This window comes from Anoplopoma fimbria, chromosome 18 (assembly GCF_027596085.1).
Source record: "Anoplopoma fimbria isolate UVic2021 breed Golden Eagle Sablefish chromosome 18, Afim_UVic_2022, whole genome shotgun sequence".
Classification (NCBI taxonomy): Eukaryota; Metazoa; Chordata; class Actinopteri; order Perciformes; family Anoplopomatidae; genus Anoplopoma; species Anoplopoma fimbria.
The window spans coordinates 17,450,302-17,468,650 of NC_072466.1; the positions used below are offsets into that span (position 1 = coordinate 17,450,302).

Sequence of the window (18,349 nt, forward strand, 5' to 3'; positions counted from 1 at the left end):
GAATGACTTTTAATATCACACAGGTGACAGACTGGCTTTAGGCTCCAGAAGGCTTTTTACACTATATTTAACACAATTTGACAATAGTCCCTTTGTCATGCCCCGCCCCCAAGGTTTGTGTTCTCACACAGCAGTTTACAGTGAGCTTTAGCTGGCTTAAAGTACTATTGTCGCCATCAGCTTTAGCTAGCTACAAGAAGTTCTTTTTCCCACTATTTGGGATGGCATGTGGTTGAATTCTTGCTCAAACTAGAAAAACTTACAACATCCAAAAGCACAAACCCTCAAATCCCCACAGTTGTAATTGTGTAATATCACTGCTTCAACAGTTGCGGCAAACAGACATGACAATTTATGTGTCCTAGATTGGATGACAAAAGTTGCATTGAAAACACAAGTGTATCCTCGGTCTCAAACAACAAGGATCCCAATCAAATATTTGGTATCTATGAATTTATAGCAAGTTGAATATCAACTTGTCCCATTTGTGGAAACATTGTGTTTACTGACTGTCTTCCGTAGGATATATCTGTTCTTAATCATAGTGGTTAGCCTAAGGGGAGAAAAATAGCTGTGAAAATCCTTGAAGATTGTTATTTAAAATGTGATGTCATCACAGAATGGCATGTAATAAAAAAGTGTTACATAATCACTTATAACCTCAGGCTCCATGAGGCGTTCATTGGAAATAAATGAGTACGTCTTTAAAGCTACTACTGACCACATATCTCTCATTCCTCTTTCTCTTGAAGTCCAGTGTCTTCACAGCTGTTACTGTGTGTGTGTGTGTGTGTGTGTGTGTGTGTGTGTGTGTGTGTGTGTGTGTGTGTGTGTGTGTGTGTGTGTGTGTGTGTGTGTGTGTGTGTGTGTGTGTGTGTGTGTGTGTGTGTGTGTGTGTGCGCGCTCCCACATGTGCAGGTGCTCATCTCTGTTCTTTCACTCTCCCCTGTCACAATATTTATTGCATATTTAACCCCAGTTTGAACCCATGGTTTTGTCAGTAAGAGTGAGGATCTGCCTTCAACCTGCTGCTGTTGCTTTTAAATAGCAGTCAGACCAGACCCAGAGGTGCAATTATCTGCTTCAAAGAAGATGGTCTATTGATCCCTAGATAACAGCCAAGGAAAGCATACCACATTTAAAAGGCTATTCATTAGTTTAATTAAAGAAGTTTCACAGCACTTGCTACCATTACAAATAAATCGTATATGTTTACCTTTATGTGGGTAACTTTTATATTTTTTATTTAGCCTTCATTTAACCGAGTTTGACCCGGAAGGAATAGCAGCAACACATAGAATGAACAATTAACATAGAAGTACATATATTTGAGTAATTTTAAATACATGTGTATGTATTCCACTGCCATAAAGTTTGGGACTCTCAAAAGAGACAGATTAAAACAAGAGTGGAGCTGCAGAGTTAAAGATATCATGGCTTGATCCCAAAACTCCCATAATGCAATTTAGATGTGTCTCCTGGTTAGACTCAGGCAGCAACCTCTGTTTCTGAAAGGTGAAGCCAATGCAGAAGTGCCTTAAACTTGCATTCTTTCTAATGGCCTTAAGGGGAAACTCCTCTGGTTACAAAGGGAAGTCCGATTTGTATAGAAGTCTATGAGAAAATGACACTACTTCTCACGTGATTTATTACCTCAGTAAACATTGTAAACATGATTTTATGGTCTTAGTCGCTATTTTCAAGTCAGCATGATGTTCATTGAGTAAATAATGGTCCCATCTAGTGTAAAATAGACGATAAAGCAGAGTATGCTAAGGGTGTGGCTACCTTTTGATTGACAGGTTGCTACCACAGTGTCCATTTTGAAGTCTGCAAGCTTCAGTTAAGATATTGCTGATGACATCACTATGACATAGTCAATGTTGTTGTTTTTTTTCTTACTCCCTTAGAGCCATAGAAGCCATTATATAACTGTTTGGTGCCAACAGTTTCCATTGTAATTATAATAATTACATGTGTAATTGCCTCAGAGATTTCACCCTCTATGTGTCTTATCTCAGTGTTCTCTGACAGGCCCTTTGAAAAAGGCTGTGGTTAGTGCTCCAGAAACCAGACCATTCCAATCCAGATAATAAGGAAAGCCTGCAGACATCTGTGCCAGCCTCATAGATAACTCATTCATGTTCCTTGTTTTCGTCACTTCAATGACTTCAAGTTAAACAAAACCAAGTAGAAAACCCCAAAATGTAAGGCGGAAACAGTTTGTGAAATTACAGAAAACTCTAAGCGCAGCCATGAGTGACTAATAGTGCCATTATAATTATTTGATAAGATTAAATGATCTGTTTTGAAATGGATATATGCTTGCTCACCAGATTTTGACAGGCATCATCTCATTAGTCTGACTCACTGAATACAGACTGTTGGTACAAGCCGGCCATTAGTCGTGTTTCCATACGATTGTCCAACAAATTTTAAGCAAACTTTTGAAATGTCGCCCAAAAAAAAGAGCACATTAGACGCATCTCCATCAACTGGTGTGGAGGCTTATTAACTCAGCATCAGTGTAACTTAGACAGAATGTAAAAAGAAGAAGTGGCTGGGAACCAGAAACGAAACAAGTCAGCTTGGTTGTCTAATGTACAAAACCACAAAAAAGAGAAAAGGTCTTCAGGAATTTATTTCAATTCGGCAAGCTTTATTTGTTCTTTCATGTCAGCACTGTTGGCCATGTTTCATGCTGTCCTGAGACGAAGACAAGCATTCGATGGCTGTGGACGCTTTTCTATCATGAGAGTTAACAGCTCAACTCTCTCTCTCTCTTTAGACGTTTGAGTCCATATAGAGTCGTGGTTGTGTGAATACAGTCTGCACTGTATAGCTCTGGATTAGAGCTGCAATAATTCATTTTGTGTGCCGTGCCAAGTCTGCTCAGTGGAAGGTAAGACTGACCTGTTGAACATCTATAACTTTTTAAAAAAAAATGTATGTAAAGGCAAGTCAGCCTGCAGGGAAAAGCCGGCTCTGTTTGCTCTTGAATGATGGTATCAACACACCACTGACATTATAGTACCAACACTAAATCTGTCACCTACTCTTCATGTACACCACCTTTAGAAAGTATGCAGCACTTGGGATTTGTTCTGCACTTTGCAACCTCAAGTCATGCAAAAGGTTGACGCCCTGAAACGTCTCAAATTCAGCAAAATAAGAAAATACAGGCAGAGGGACGGTTCTCTGCAGATACAAACAGATCCACACACTTCTAGTCAGTCATAAATGATGATTGAGGGGGATTATTTTTGTTCTAAATCTATCGGAAGAGTCATATATTTCACTCAGGAGCTGGTTGATACCAAAAACAGAGCTAAGAGGAGAATGAATATTGGACATACATTTACCAGATGTAAACAGACTTGCTGATAAATGAAAATGCTGCTCCATAATCAATTATTTGCCAACCACTTCGCCATATCGACTTGATGATGGTAATGTCAGGTGATGTTAGTGTTCACAACTTGTTTCCACTGCACCCAAAGTGGGGAAAAAGACCAGGTTTGACCATTTTTTCAGAAGACAATTTAAGCCACACTTTTGGCAGCTCAGTCACTCAGTTCACCACTTTGCTTCAGAAAGAATGGATTGGATTATCTTTGTGAAATCGGGTCCAGACAAAAATCAATCCACAAGTCCATTTGGAAATAGGCCGCAACATGATAAAACACGACTATATCACTGTTGTACCACTGTACATTACATGCAGTAATTTAAATGCTTTAACACATGATTGGATTGCACTTTTATTCTCAGTTGGACCTTGCTTGACTCTTCACTAAACTACTTTTTCTTCTAAGCAAGCATAAAACTTGTGGCCATCCAGTGGAAAATCCTCAGTCATTATTCATGAGCTGCGTGCGCTCAGAATGATTACCCTCTGAATGATTTTCAGAGGGTAATTGTGAACTTTTCTGTCTGTTCTGTCAGTTGTGGTAACGGCTGCTGGCAAACAGTACATATCAACAACAGCTCAGATATCTTTGTATTGAGAATGACTTCCCAAAATCAAAAAAATACTCAAAATCAAAGTAACTTCAATTATACCTCATGTTTTTCCTGTTTCATTATGATGATGATTTCTCATTATTTATAATGAGAGAGTGTCCTGGCTAAAATGATGCTTTTGTGCTCCGCCAACCAATTTGAACTTAAATGTAGGCTCAAATGAAAGCAGTAATATTTTTCGGGTAAACATGTCAATGAAGAATTTGATGTTTGACACTCTACATCCATGGGCTAAGGGTTTGAAATCTCTGTTTAATATGACCGACTTGTCTTTCATTTTTCAGAACTCTACATCCATGGGCTAAGGGTTTGAAATCTCTGTTTAATATGACCGACTTGTCTTTCATTTTTCAGAACAGGTTACGTTGTGATATTCAGGAGATTAGGACCAAACTGTTTCTTATGCATAGAGAAAAATGGTCTGTTGACATATGGTGTAAACCAAAGTTACAAACTTATTGTCTCATAAAGAATAAGTATAATGCAGAACTTTATGTTAAGTACAACTTAAACAAAAGACAAAGATCCCTATGTGCACAGTTACGCTCAGGAACATTACCACTAGCCCTAGAGACCGGTAAGCTGTATTGTTGGTGTCTTGTAAACCCATGAGGGTTGGGCACGTTTTGTACATGACACGAAAATAAAGATATCTATCTATCTATCTATCTATCTATCTATCTATCTATCTATCTATCTATCTATCTATCTATCTATCTATCTATCTATCTATCTATCTATCTATCTATCTATCTATCTATCTATCTATCTATCTATATTAATGATGTGCTATAAACATGACAGAATCCTGGTAATGTGTTACATTAGCTTACCTTCTAAATGTTGCCATGCTGACCTGCATAGCTTCTGGATTTGTACAGCTCTTTGCCTGCTGGAGAGTGCGGCGAGGTTTAGCTGTCGAGGTTTGGTGCTGGCGGACGCTAGGCCGTGCGGTCATGTAGCTGCCAGCTGTTTGGTCAAACTGTGATATCTGATTCCATGTCCTCTCCCACAGTGAACGACGTGGAGGAGAGTGAGGGGCTGCCGTCGCTGGACAAACCCGGCTGGTACTCCCAGGGTAACTGGCCGCACCTCCACGAGCTGGTCAAGACCATGACGGGCAAGCCAGAGCCCAAGGTAGGCCAGCCACCTTGTTCTGTACGATAACCTGAGCGAGCGGACAGACCTTTGGCTGAGCAACATCTCAGGCTCGCTTTGAGGTTGACTCCAACTTTGGTTTTTGGCAGAGGCTGAATAAGATGAGGGCCTCGTGATAAATCAGCTCAGGGAGATTCACACTAGTGTGATGGAGAGGAGGAACGTGGCCCTTGGCATGACTGTCGACAGGGCTGATATCTGCCAGCACGCTGGGAGCCCACCGATGAAACACAGCACATAGTCCAGCCAACTCCCCTCATACTTTTTATATACAATGCGGTCCATTCTTAGGGACGGTTTCTACACGGATCAAAGAGCCTTTTTATTTTACCTCTCAGGTAAGGTAGAGAACTTGGCTTATAAAAGCAAAAAATACTCTTTAGAGTCCTGCGCAACAGGCAATATATTAACAATAATATACGGATACAGTACATCTCAACTGAAAACAACCTAGGTTTGATTGCACTTTTACAAAAGAAACTAGTTGCGAGGCCTTTGTTATAGTAAAAAGTTTTATTCTTCTCATTTTGGCATAATTGTATTTTAAATTGATCTGGGGACCATATTGAAACAATTGAGTATTGCGAAATTATGTTTTGTGATACTGTATCAATTCTCAAAAGCACTCCCAATTTTTTGTGAATGGCTTACACGCATTGATCCGTAGCAGACAGTGACTTGGATGCCATGATGTTGGATGTTACGGGGACTGTGATAAATGCATGATTGCACCGATGTTATGCATTATATGTTCTTTATACTACAACAGTATTCCTAAAATTCGATTTTATTAAATCCCAATATATCGCCTAGCTTGCAGTATCACAATATATCGCAATATATTTAATCGTAACTCCTGTATCATGATACGTATCGTATCGCCAGATCATTGCGCAAACACAGCCCTAAAAGCAACACATCAGAAAGTTTTACACAAATTTAGAGTTTGATGAAATTCCCTTAAAGTGTCTGCCAATCTAAGCTGGGATACCATAGGGATTGGCCAAGGGCACTGCAAGATTTGTCCAATAAAAAACTAAGTACATTTTAATTTTCACGTTTTTAGACATGCCAGAACAGAAGGTCAAAGAAATAAACATCAAAATCGTTAAAATGAAAATCACTCAGTTAAAAGGTGCCACAGCAGCTTTGTGAGATAATAGTTTCCATGTGCTTGTTGGTTAGTAATACAGCATGTCTTCAGGCATACAAGTGTCAGAAAATGCAAGAGAGGAACATGTAATTGAAAGATTTCTAAGATAAACACCAAACCAATATCTCCTAAGACTTTGTTGTTGTGTGCTTATAGAAAAATTGCATTAAAAATAATGCTGAATCATCTGAGCCCTTTGGCAGTCTTGGCTGATTGCTTTATGTGGGGAGGGGCAGCTCGCCGTCCCACACTGGAATGCCTCATCTATAGGGAAAATCTATCAAATGGTCTGCAGTGGTCTAGAGTGAGCTGAAGAGGAGTACTGTACTGTATGGTTATGCATGTGATGAAATTCACTATGAAGTGGTGTCAAAGTTTCCAAAGTTTAGGAACCAGTGATCCAAGACACTCCTTTTGGAATGAAATGAAAGTGAACAAGCGTGTCTGTTGGATGACACAAATATTAAAGTGTCATGGGACAGTCCTAGAAGAAAAAACACAAAACTGAGACATTGGTAACAGCTAACTATCAGAAACCAGCAAATGGTTTAGTTGTAAACTGTGTACTTTGCTAAATGCTACTATATGTTGGTTAACCGAAATATTATTATAAAAACAACAAAAATCTTTTCACTCCAGTGTCATAGTGTCAGCAATACTGTGGATTCACATGTCATGGGAGAATGCACTGTGGTGCAGAGGGTTGTAATTTTACCGAATAGCGATTTAATACTGGCAGATGATCTGTACATATGATTGATGAGTTCAGTGCGTGGTTTTTAAATTGAACTTCATAGTAATGCATTTTAGAGGAGTCACTTAGTAGTCTCGACAGTAATTCATCGCTTTTTGTCCACAATGCCTCTGCTTTCCCCCCAAAGTACAAAATAATGGATAGTCCAAATCAGAGTGAAATTGAAAATTTGTTCAGTCTGGTTTGAAATGAAATAAATTTGGTGAGGGGCGTGCAGAGGTAGTGAATTTATCTTTTTCTTCTCCAGAGCTGCCACTTCTATGCATGGAAGGAGGACTTTGAAAAGCTTCGGTTGTATTTTCACTTCAACTCGGCACTGACCTACTGTATGTTTATCTCAAATAACTTGAGGGCTTCATTTTTAGCATATTCTGTATGTTCTGTTTGGCCCAGGTGTCAAGCAAACATTGGACTGCTGAGGAAGTTAAAGTCAGTCCTCTCGCACTTAACCTGCGGTTTACCTTTTTCAATCTCAACGGATTATGTTCTCACTGCAATTGACCCATACTAGGTTGTTTTTTTTGAAAGCGCAAGTGGTCTCGGACCGCTTCTTTTGGTCTGCACCAGAGTACGATTAACAAACTAAATGTTGGCTTGTGAAAGTCTTGGCAGGATCAGAGGATATGGCTAAAATGGTTAGCAGTATTTCACAGTCTGACCAACATTGACTAGTTCCTGATGAATATTTCATTTCCTGAAAATTTCCTTCATTTCCCGAAAATTTGTGTAGGTTTCATATATACCTTCATTCATGTCCAACCACTCAAGGCTTGATGTGTGTAACATTTCTGGTAGAAGTGACATTTAAAAACACTGTGAAGCTGGTGATATTATCCGACTGGACTAAATAATAAAAGAAGGAAAGCGGGGAGAGATCAGGCAAAGGCAGAGCTGCATCAGCCCGCCGAAGTTCAGCCAGTAGCGCTCGTCATCGTCCACATCCCCCCCCTCCTCCTCTGCCCTCTGCTCAATGCCCCCTCTGTTCCCCAGCCACGTGGAGAAAGCTCTTGTGGAATTCAGTGTCAACCTGCACTTATGGCTGCTTTAAACACTCCTCTGGGGTGACCTGAGGCGCTCTGTGTTTTCAGCTCTCTCCACTTTCACCTGACAGGACTTAACGCAGGTGGGCTGAATAGAGGCATTCAATCCTCTCTCGGCACAGCGCTGAAACTGATGGGGTCACGGTGGAAGTTGATGGGGCAGTTATCATTCTGAGGAGTCTCTGCTTTTTTTAAGTAGTGACAGAGGAGTTTGGATTCAGGGCTATTGCAGTTGAGAAAGGAATGTGATATTTATTTAGCATGCAAATGAAAAAGCGGTTGCTGCTTTGTTTAATGGGTTGGTGATTTTTGTATATTTAAGTGCACGATATTGGATTGTCGTAGTGAGTCATAGCTGTTTTGAAAAGTTTTTGAAAACAGCTTTGAGAGTCAAGATGAATGAGTTATCCTCAAATTGTCAAGTGGCACTGGATCTATAAAGCCCAAAAAACATTTCCATTGGTCCAACTTGGTATACCGAGTCAAAGGATCTTTAAGTCATGACATTTTTGGCCATTTTCTCAAAAGTTGGCAGGTAGTTCTGCCTGATTCTGCTTGGTCTGAACTGCATTGAAAACATGTGTAATGATCTCATTCTGTTGGCAGAATCTTTCACAACTTAAGAGAAAAATAGCCTTTTGAGCCTGAAAATGCTACTAAATGACAAAATGGGGTTTTGCCCTGCTGTCTCCTTGGTCCCCTCCCCTCCCTGTGCTCCAGGCCCCACACAGTGTGCAGCACAATGTGCACATTAAGGCCCCTCTGCATGCCTGCAGCTCTGTTTACCTGGGCCTGGCTCTGGCTTTAACTGCTCCTCTGAGTGATGAGCTGATAAGGGACGGGGGCCACAGGCCCACACTGCATGTCATCTTAAAGCTGCAGTAGGCTTCTCATAGCAAGAGGATGGAAAATAGAGTCCAAAGCTCAGCCAGGGCAATGAGCTTTCATGAACTATCCCACCACTGAGACATCCATCAGACACTGAGCCACAGGGGCGTCCCTCTGGAGACCTTATCTTTGAACTGTATACTGTATAATAAACCAGATGTTGGTCTGTCTTCACCATCCACACGTTTTTCATCAGCTCCTCTTAAATCATCATTTCACCGCTGCATTGTGGGGAGCTGATTCAAGGGTCGTCCAGCAATTGGATCTCAATGCGACGCCAGCTGGCAACGCACTAGGGTGGCTAGACAAATTTGCAAAGCGATCATTTCTGTTAGAAAGGTGTGTAACACCGTATTACTGCTGTTTACTCTGTGATCGTGATGGGATTTTTGTTTTTTGATTCCCTGGCTCCTACTGTGTTTAAGTGTCCTTTAGCAAGAAACTTACAGGCACCTTACAGCAGCCCTCTGCATCCTAATGCTTAGTATGGGTTAAATGCAGAGGTCAAATTCCATGTATGTACCTGTGTATATATATGGCAATTTTAATAAAGTAACTAACTCTCTTAACTTTTTTCATTTAGAATATGAAACTCATCAATATAAGATAATTCTAGTGCTATACCGAATAGTTGGAAGGCTCATTCATAAGGTTGGCATTCAAATTCTAAAACGTTTGAATGGGACTATGGGGGCTGCTCAGGAAAGTTTGATAACAATGAAACTAAGGCCTTAGTTACACTTGTCTTTTCACTGCAATTTTTGCCATCCGACCATGCTAGGACGCATTAAAGTCTGTACGCTCCGAGATCGGATCTTTGCTCGCATTGGGATCTGATCAGCCAGACTACATGCCGAGGTGGCCTGGCTCCCGCTGTGTTCTGATCCCAGTGAGGTGTATGCACAAGCTGGACAATTCATCAAACGTAGGTGTCCATCATCTCCCCACCACAAAGGAGTTCCTCTACCGAGGAGAGCAAAGGGGAGAGAGGAGAAAAAACAGGGCTGGAGCTCAGCTGTGACCTGCTGTTCCAACATTTCCTGATTTTGCTGCTTAAAATAAAAACTTTAAGTAACAAAATAAATGGGATTTTTTTTTAAACATCAAAGATAACATGCCACTTTTACTGTCAAGAATTTATAGGAAATTTAAACAGTTTTCCATCGTTTTACAGCTGCTCCTTTGACCATGAGATATATATCCGTTAATTATCCCATCAGGCAGGTTACATTGAAGCGAGACACAAATATGCAGACACAGCTGAGTTCAGACCTGGCGCATCCAATCAAAAGTTGTATTTAATAAGACAAGTGTAACCACGGCTGCGTTGTGGCATAGCAAGTAATGCTCAGGGTTAAGGATTAACGACAACAGCTCACGGCTGCATACACAACCAATGAACAGTGTCATATTGTGTCGATGTGTTTAGAAGAGGAGCTTCTGCCCGTCCTGCAGTCTGATTCACTTCATGGTGCATTTTCCTCATGCAGAGCTCCGTCTGGTTCAGGCTAATGTAACTGTATCCATACACAATGAATCTATTCTCTAACATGTTGCCTCTGTGCTGGAATCCTTGGCCTCTGTAAATATTTATCGTAGTGATCCCATGACTCCGGCAGCACAGCACTGCTGATCAACGAGAAGTGCAGGGCTTTTTTGGGGGTACGAAGACCAGCTGTGGGCAGTTCTGGGAAAGTCTGGTGGAAATGTGATTCCTGCATTCCCTCCCTCAGACGCAGCACAGCTCCGTGAGGGGGAGGGATGGGACGCAGCTACTGGAATGCTTTATGTACATCCTCTTTATGGCCGTCTGACTCCTGTATGGAGGTTTGATTTAGTTTGATCTCACGCACACTACCAGGCATGTGCGTTCTTCAGATTTGTGATGGCTAGAAAGGGTTTGCATGATGCAGCTTGTATACACTTTTAGTTCTTCTGTGTTATCAGGTTCTTCCTGGAGATTTCAGGTGATGATGAAGAACATGATTGCCCTTTTATGGTTCTCCCACACTGCTAAGTTTTGCACGCAGTTGTGAGCCTAAATGCAAGGTTCAGGTCTCCAGATTTCATTACATGGGATATTGGCTTTGGTTGGGGTAAAAAAGATGGAAATATTACAACGTTCAGCCTGGAGCTCATACCTGAATATGAGATCCAGGCATGAAGGCCTAATTTCTTCTAATGCCGTGAACTTTTGAACATGCAAATGTTCATATATTTGATATATTTGAATGGAAATAAGTATTTATTTTCTTAAAGTGGCACTAATCATATATGTATACATAATTATATATAGTTATACATAGTAATTTGATCCATTGTTAATGGAAATAAATTGGTTAGTGCAGGTTTAAGGGGGAAAATTGGAGAAAACCTCAGCACGATCCTTTAATAGAAATGCAGGTTAGGTAGCGGTACATTTATTTCAAAGCAACACAAAACTAAACCCTTTTGTAACCTCTTCTTACTATAATGCCCTTTTCTTGTTTTCAGAAAGTCAGCAGACTTCTGTGTCTTGTCATTTCAGTGTCCAGCGTTCTCCACTCCTCATTCCATTTCCTCTCCCATTTAAATATTTAAAAAATGGTTGTTGAAATGGGATTTAAAGCTTTGAGCGGTGAGCGCCTGCCTTTCAGTTTCTTAATGCGTCTCGGTAAAGCCTGCCTCAGCTTGCTTTTCTTTCCAGACGCACAAGACAAAAGAGATGTGATGGTCAAAGAGGTTGTGATGAGTTTTGCAGACTCATCGTGTCTGGTCTAGTTCACCCTGGGGGCATAAGACATATGCTAGCTGACTTTGACTGCAGCTGGGAGAAGAATTCTTTACCAAAGCACTTAAACTACTGTGTAGCTGACTAAAGTAAACAAGCTGTCCTCTTTGTCTTTTTTTTTTTTTTTTTTTTGGCCCTCACCCTGCAGGTAGTGTATTTTGGAGATAGCATGAGGTCGGACATGTTCCCTGCCAGCAGCTTTGGGAAGTGGGAGACGGTGATGATCGTGGAGGAAATGGAGGGGGAGGGCGTCCCGAAGAGTGACGCGGCGATGTCCAACGAGGCCCAAGTGGAGCCGCTGGAGAAAAAGGGAAAGTTTGAGGTAAGTTCCCTGAAGCAGCTGTTTCCGTTTAGCAGCTCGCTCCTCGTCTCTGCTGGAGGCTCACGGCTACATTAGTCTCCAAACGAACTGTCCGCGCCTTTAAGTTGTAGGAGTGCAATAAAAATTGGTGGAGCCCTGTCGCAGTGAATGAAGATATAACATCAGTCAGCGCTGCCCTATGTTTCACAGAGCACATCAGGACTTTAACCAGCAGGAAGTTGTGAAATTGACAGTCAGAAGGTGAAGATTCAGCATATCTTCAATAGCAATTTTTTTTTTTTTTTAAATACTGAAAGCATTAGTCATTAGTAGAGCAAAGCACGATCACCCCTGGGCGTAACTTACTAGTCACATACACCCAAAACCTTCTGTTCCTACTAACGGAAATGTACTAACTCTGTCACATCACGCGCTCTGATGGTACGTGACGATAACACCAGCGCTCTCACTCCTGTTCATCAATGTCTCTTAATATCATGCAACAGTTCCTGTTGAAATTAGCTGATATTGTGCAAAGCAAAGATGTATCGTTTTAGTTTGTGTGGTTTGTTCCTTATCACATCCTTTTTTAAACACCACATCCTGTTGTCATGACGATCGCTGCTCATAAACCATTTTTTTTTTTGTGTGTGTATAAAAACGGATTGATGTTGTACAACTGATTGTGGGTAACAGAGCGGGGGATTTCTCAGAAATAATGATTCATGCAGTAGTCAGAATAACCCTTGAAGCTACTTGGGTTCAAGGCGGTTTGAAGTCTCAATGTATTCCCCCCGTGCTCAGTCAGGGTGGAATTCTGACCTCCTTTTAGCATGTCTGCACATGTCTGCAAATGTATCTCAGCACAGTTACATAGTCTTAGTCTGTGTGTGGACTGTCTCAACAGGAGCAGGGCATGAAGTCGCCCTCCGATGTGTCCCAGCAGTGGGGCTCTTACTTTGTCGACGTGCACAGAAGCGGAGGAGGGGACGAGGAAAGCCAGAAACTGACCTGGTGCTGCCACTCCATTCACAAATACAGCACCATGGCCATCCCTAGTGTCGAGCACATAGCAGGTATGTGGCAGCAGAGAGTGTTGCAGATCTGAAGTGGTTTGATGGAGATAGGAAAAGCAAAAAAAACAAGGTCCAAATAATAAAAACTCAATAATAATAATAATCATAATGAACTTTAAAGAGCACTCCTCTAAATACATAATACAAAGAGCTTTACAACCTAAAAATAAAAGAGACTAGGGTACACAATTAAAATGAGCCAATAAATGATTGTTTAACAAATACAACAAAAGATACATTATTAAACAGGAGATAGGAGAATCAACAGAAATCATGGTAAACTATATAATACAAGTGGACACTGATTTGGCATATCTTCCCAGGCAGATTGTTCGAAAGTTTAAGAGCCCTGAGGGAAAAGGTTTGGCTTCCAGGTCCTTAGCTTGACTCATGGGTGGCCAAAAACATTTCAGATGTGTAGGCGTGTCCAGTCATGAAATACCTCGAAAAAACTTTTTTAGAAAAGTTGTAAGCTTATGTTTAAATGTTGCCAAGTAAAAATCCTGGAGAAGGTGATACATGTTCATAAACAGGCCCAGGCTCAATAATAACAATATCTGTCTTTTTAAATAAAGATAATTATTTGCCGTGGCAAACGGCATCAACTGCAAATACATCTCAAAACATAAAACATAAAGGCTTCTTATAATTATAAAACAGGGGAATCAGAAATAAAGATTTTTTTAAAGTTAAAAATCTGTTCCCACATACAACATCCTCCCCATCATTTCAACACAGACACATTCACAAGAATCAAAACGAGGACTGAACAGATGCAGATGTGACACCAAAGTTAGAATTAACCACCTCATCTGCAGAGCAGTTCTGGGAAAAAAGTACCAGTCTCCCATATAACGATGACCTTTGGGGCTGTTTTCCTCACTGGGGTCATTTGTTTGAGTCTGGACTTGGAAAGTGAAAACAACCCAACCCTGTTGGTCTGCTTTGGTTCACCTTTTTGTGCTGTTGTTGCAATCGGTTTGTAAAGTTCAGGTGTTAGCAACCATTGCCAGGAAACCACCACTTTAAATTTCTTGATTTCCTTGGTAACAGTGACAAGAAGGCATGATGTTGCAAGGTACGGATTGCATTGCACACAAACCACATCACGTTTTCACTGGAACTCATTTCAGACCGCTCTAAGGGTTGTCTGAGATTTTATCTACTTCCTTCACTTTTCTTCTGTATAAAGGAGTCAACATATCCTCGTACTAAAGTGTATATCATATCTTCCAAAAGTTAGGTTAAATAACAAACTAACGATAAATAACAAAATAATTTATTGCAAGATATTATATAAACTATAGTACGAAGATATGTTGACTTGTCTGTACATAAGAAAAGTGAAGAAAGTAGATGCCAAGGTACAATTAGGGGTTTTCTAAAGGGAATCTGGTGCTCTTAAACACTACAGCTTCCATCCACAGGGACCGCCAAAATCAACAAAAAATGAAAGTTGGTTTTAGTAAATAACAACATGTTTTTCATTTTTCATTTCAGAGTGACCAGAATGCTTTGTTTACATGTAAAAATGAATTGAAATATTACTCCTACGGGGATTTTGTTTTCACTGTGACTTTATCATTTCTCTCGAGTTTGCAGGCCTGTTATTTATGATTGTTTTATGCCAGAGTTGTCTCTTTTCAGCGGCAAAAGATCAAACACGAATGAGTCCAACATTCCCTGGCCTGAGTGATTACTACCTGCTGTTTGGAACAAAGTGTGCTTTTCCACTAAATCATTACTCTTGAACATTTGCTGTTGGTTTTAAGCAGCAGTGGTGCATTAAATGTTCAGGCGGGCTGCTGTTGATTTTACCTATTTGATTTAACTCTTTCTAGATCTCCCTCTGGATTACAAGTTCCCCAGGTTTTCTCCCGACAAGCCCTGCACCACCGGCTACTACCCAAGGCCCCCGGATTCTTTGCTGAAGAGGTGTGAGAGTCTGTCGTAAAAAAAAAAAAAAAAAAAGGAAAAAAGAGGGAAAAAAAAGGGAAAAAGTAAAAAAAATAAATAAAAAAAAGTCCTCCCTTACCCCTTTGCCTCAGGAGAGGAATGTGCCTCCATTTTTGCCTGTACTTTCCCACCTGACCCCGCCGCCATCTGTGGAGCACAGGAAGCATACACTCCTCACCCATTCAGAGAAACCATGTGAATGTAAGCCACAGTATCTCTCTGTAATAACGCCTACATTTGATCGTGTTTCGTGGTTTGGTGTACCGTACACATGTGTGCGTGTATGTGTGTGTGTGTCTGCATACAGTAATAACAGGCAATGTAGTGTTTTTATTGTTTCATGCGTGAGGCCCTTATTATTTTCTATGGTAGATTGTTTAAAAATCTGAATTCTTCGATTTTTTTCAAAAATAAAGTGAACATTTTACTTTATTTCTCTTTATCCCTGAAGTGATTACCTCAAGAGTGTTCTCTACTGTAAGCAGTACCCAGATGGTCAAAGTGTGTTTGTCCCTAAAAATCCTTTGGAGTCATTGTGTCAGTATTTCTGTATATCACTGTTATTGTGAGGTCCTCTTTTTTATTTTAAATATGGTTTTACTGTATGCATTTTAGTAACCTTAACATTAGGTTTAAGGTTTACTGTTTCCCCTGTGTCAGTTTCGTAGACGGTGTTAATCTTATTCAGGTCATTGTTGCCAAAGATTTGGCACGATGCTGTCATTTGTGTTGGCTGTATCAAAAAACACAACTTTGGGAAACACTAAATAATAATTACAATAATAGTGGATGATGAAGACTATGCTAGATGTTATCTGTATTATTTTTGGTGCAACGGTGACATGTGCTGTTTGAGTGATTGTTTAAAAAAACGTGGATTACTTGTGCTTCATTCATATGCAGTACCAGAGTGAGATATGCTTTACCGACTTCTGAATGGGGATTATGTCGGTGTGCATAGACGAGTTGTGCCATAACATTTAAGAAACACTTTTTTTTCTTCAAGTTTGCTTGTTTCTCTTGCGTCACCCAAGATTGATTTCATATTTATCTTTGTGCATCCGGGAAGTGTTTAGCCTAGCTTAGCATTAAGACTGGACCTTTGTGCGGCCTATCATTGAGTCTATTCTGATCAAATCTGAATGCCCGCCGGTCACGTCTGGTGTCTTATTGTGAAAATGAATTCATACACATCAAGTTTGTGTAGGTTTTCTATGGTGCTCTTCCATATTGGGCCTAAAATATCCATTAAGAATCAGGTTTAAACCTGGCAACAGGTCTTGCAACAGCGGACATTTGAGTTGCTACATGCTAGGGCTGTCACTTTTTCTAAAAGTCAAATTCAAACGGATGATGACTAATAAATAATTTTTTTGAGTAATCTGAACAGAGTCAGAGTTGTCATCTTTTTAGCACACAGCTAGTTCACTCAATTTTGCGTTAGCATAGGTAACAGCAATAGCCTAGTTTGCTTAAGGTGCAGGAAATAGAACAGAGCATTACCATGCATTCACCACTGGAGTGCAAGTTATGCCTGTTGCGCTTTCGCACTGTTATTTTTAGTTTCAAATATATACATTCCAGTTACCAGCTTTTATTCCTTGTCTGAACTGTAGATTTATTTTTGAATTAAAAACCTCAGCCCTACTGCCTACATTCACTGAATCATGCTGTTGATGGTTCCAAATGCTTCTTGGCTAGCTGCTAGCTAGTGTCTTTTAGCCTTTGTGCTAAGCTGGGCTAAACATCCCGGGTCCAATCTCTTTGTTAACCACATGGAGATGACACTGGTTTCAATCTTCTCATCTGATCAAACAAGAAGATTTCAAAAATGTCCTTTTTAGATGACCATCATCTCACAAAGGCGGAGAGAATATTTTGACAAATGGCAGCATATAGCTGTCAGGTGTGCGAGATTGGTCATCCAAAGTGAATTATTACTTTTGCCGTGTGTGCAAGTGTTTAATGCATACAGCTGTGGTGATTGTACTCTTCTTTTTTCATCTGAAATTTGACATGCACATTTGCCTTATGTTGGATTCATTTGTGGTCTTAAGTTTTTGAAAACACAGGGAAAGTTCAGTTCTGTCTTCAAGTGTACTGTCAATGAAATAAAATGTTCTACAATTTTCTTACACTGGGTTGTCACTTCTTGAGTTCGCTTTGCAACCAAAGATTTCTGTACACGCATACAGTTGAGTTAGACAGGTTTAAAGAGGAACACATTGAGCCAAGATTGAGACATGACCCAGTTAACTCTCATTTATGACAACGGCTAACTTGGATAATTGAGAAACAAAGTAACAATGTATTTTGGTATGTATTTTATTCAATTTCAACCTTGTCTTCAAAGCAGCTCTGCAACACAGGACGTTGAACTCCTCTGCAGTATTTATTTAAAGCCCTGTCTCAATTCAGTACCCTATTAAAGTTCAGCTGTAGTTACAAGCTGTTGTGATAACATAGAAAAATATTCACCCTCTGAATATGAATAATCATTTATGTTTTCCCATCTGCATTTCACACCCTTAAGATGTTGTAATTTGCTAAATAAAAACTACTGATTTACCACTGAGGATGCCCGACTGAAACATCAGCGCATTAGTTAATCGCAAAATTGGAGTGAAGTTCCATGTAAGAGGTTTGTTTGTTTGTTTTTGAGGATACAGGGCTCAGATAAGCATATTGGAATTGGACATGCTGATTCATTATTATTTAATGTTTTATGAGTATGGCTCCACTTGAGACTCCCAATGATTTGCTACAAGTTGGACAGCATACCAGAGCTATCATGCTTTTTGTCTCAGGGGCTTATTCATAAAGAATTTTTATTTTCCTGAAGTACATCCCATCGCCATTTTATTAGCTACAAATAAAGTTGATTCAACACCACTCTGAAACTGTTTAAACGAGAAATAAACATAATCTTTACAAATGGAAGGTTTCCTGCAAGACTGATGTTTAAAACTGCATTAATTTAAGCTATGTACCCAATAAACTGGCAAATGAGTTTATATTCAAGGGGACCCCTTACAGAACGAGGGGTTAGAAAGCATCTCATTTTGTATTCATTTTGCTATGTTCCATTTGTTTATTTCTTGTTGTACAAGATGTGCAAGGACATGGGAGTTTTTGCGACTCTGCCTTTTGGACATTTCTTCATAACGGAACTAAAGTGCTTTATTTATAAAGAGGCAATTCTATTTATTTTTTTTAGGGAAAGAGCGGCT

The 18,349-nt window shown here is 40.1% G+C and overlaps 1 protein-coding gene across 1 annotated transcript in view; it reads left to right on the top strand.

The window, feature by feature from the left end:
- nt5dc1 (5'-nucleotidase domain containing 1) overlaps positions 1-15,171 on the top strand; it is a 51,944-nt gene extending 36,773 nt beyond the window's left edge. Inside the window, exons 9-12 of the mRNA XM_054618193.1 lie at positions 5,039-5,160; positions 11,935-12,108; positions 12,995-13,163; positions 15,005-15,171. Coding sequence (XP_054474168.1) covers positions 5,039-5,160; positions 11,935-12,108; positions 12,995-13,163; positions 15,005-15,117 — 578 coding nt within the window. The 3' untranslated portion in view covers positions 15,118-15,171. The remainder of the gene's footprint in view (positions 1-5,038; positions 5,161-11,934; positions 12,109-12,994; positions 13,164-15,004) is intronic.
- Positions 15,172-18,349: the final 3,178 nt, after the last annotated feature.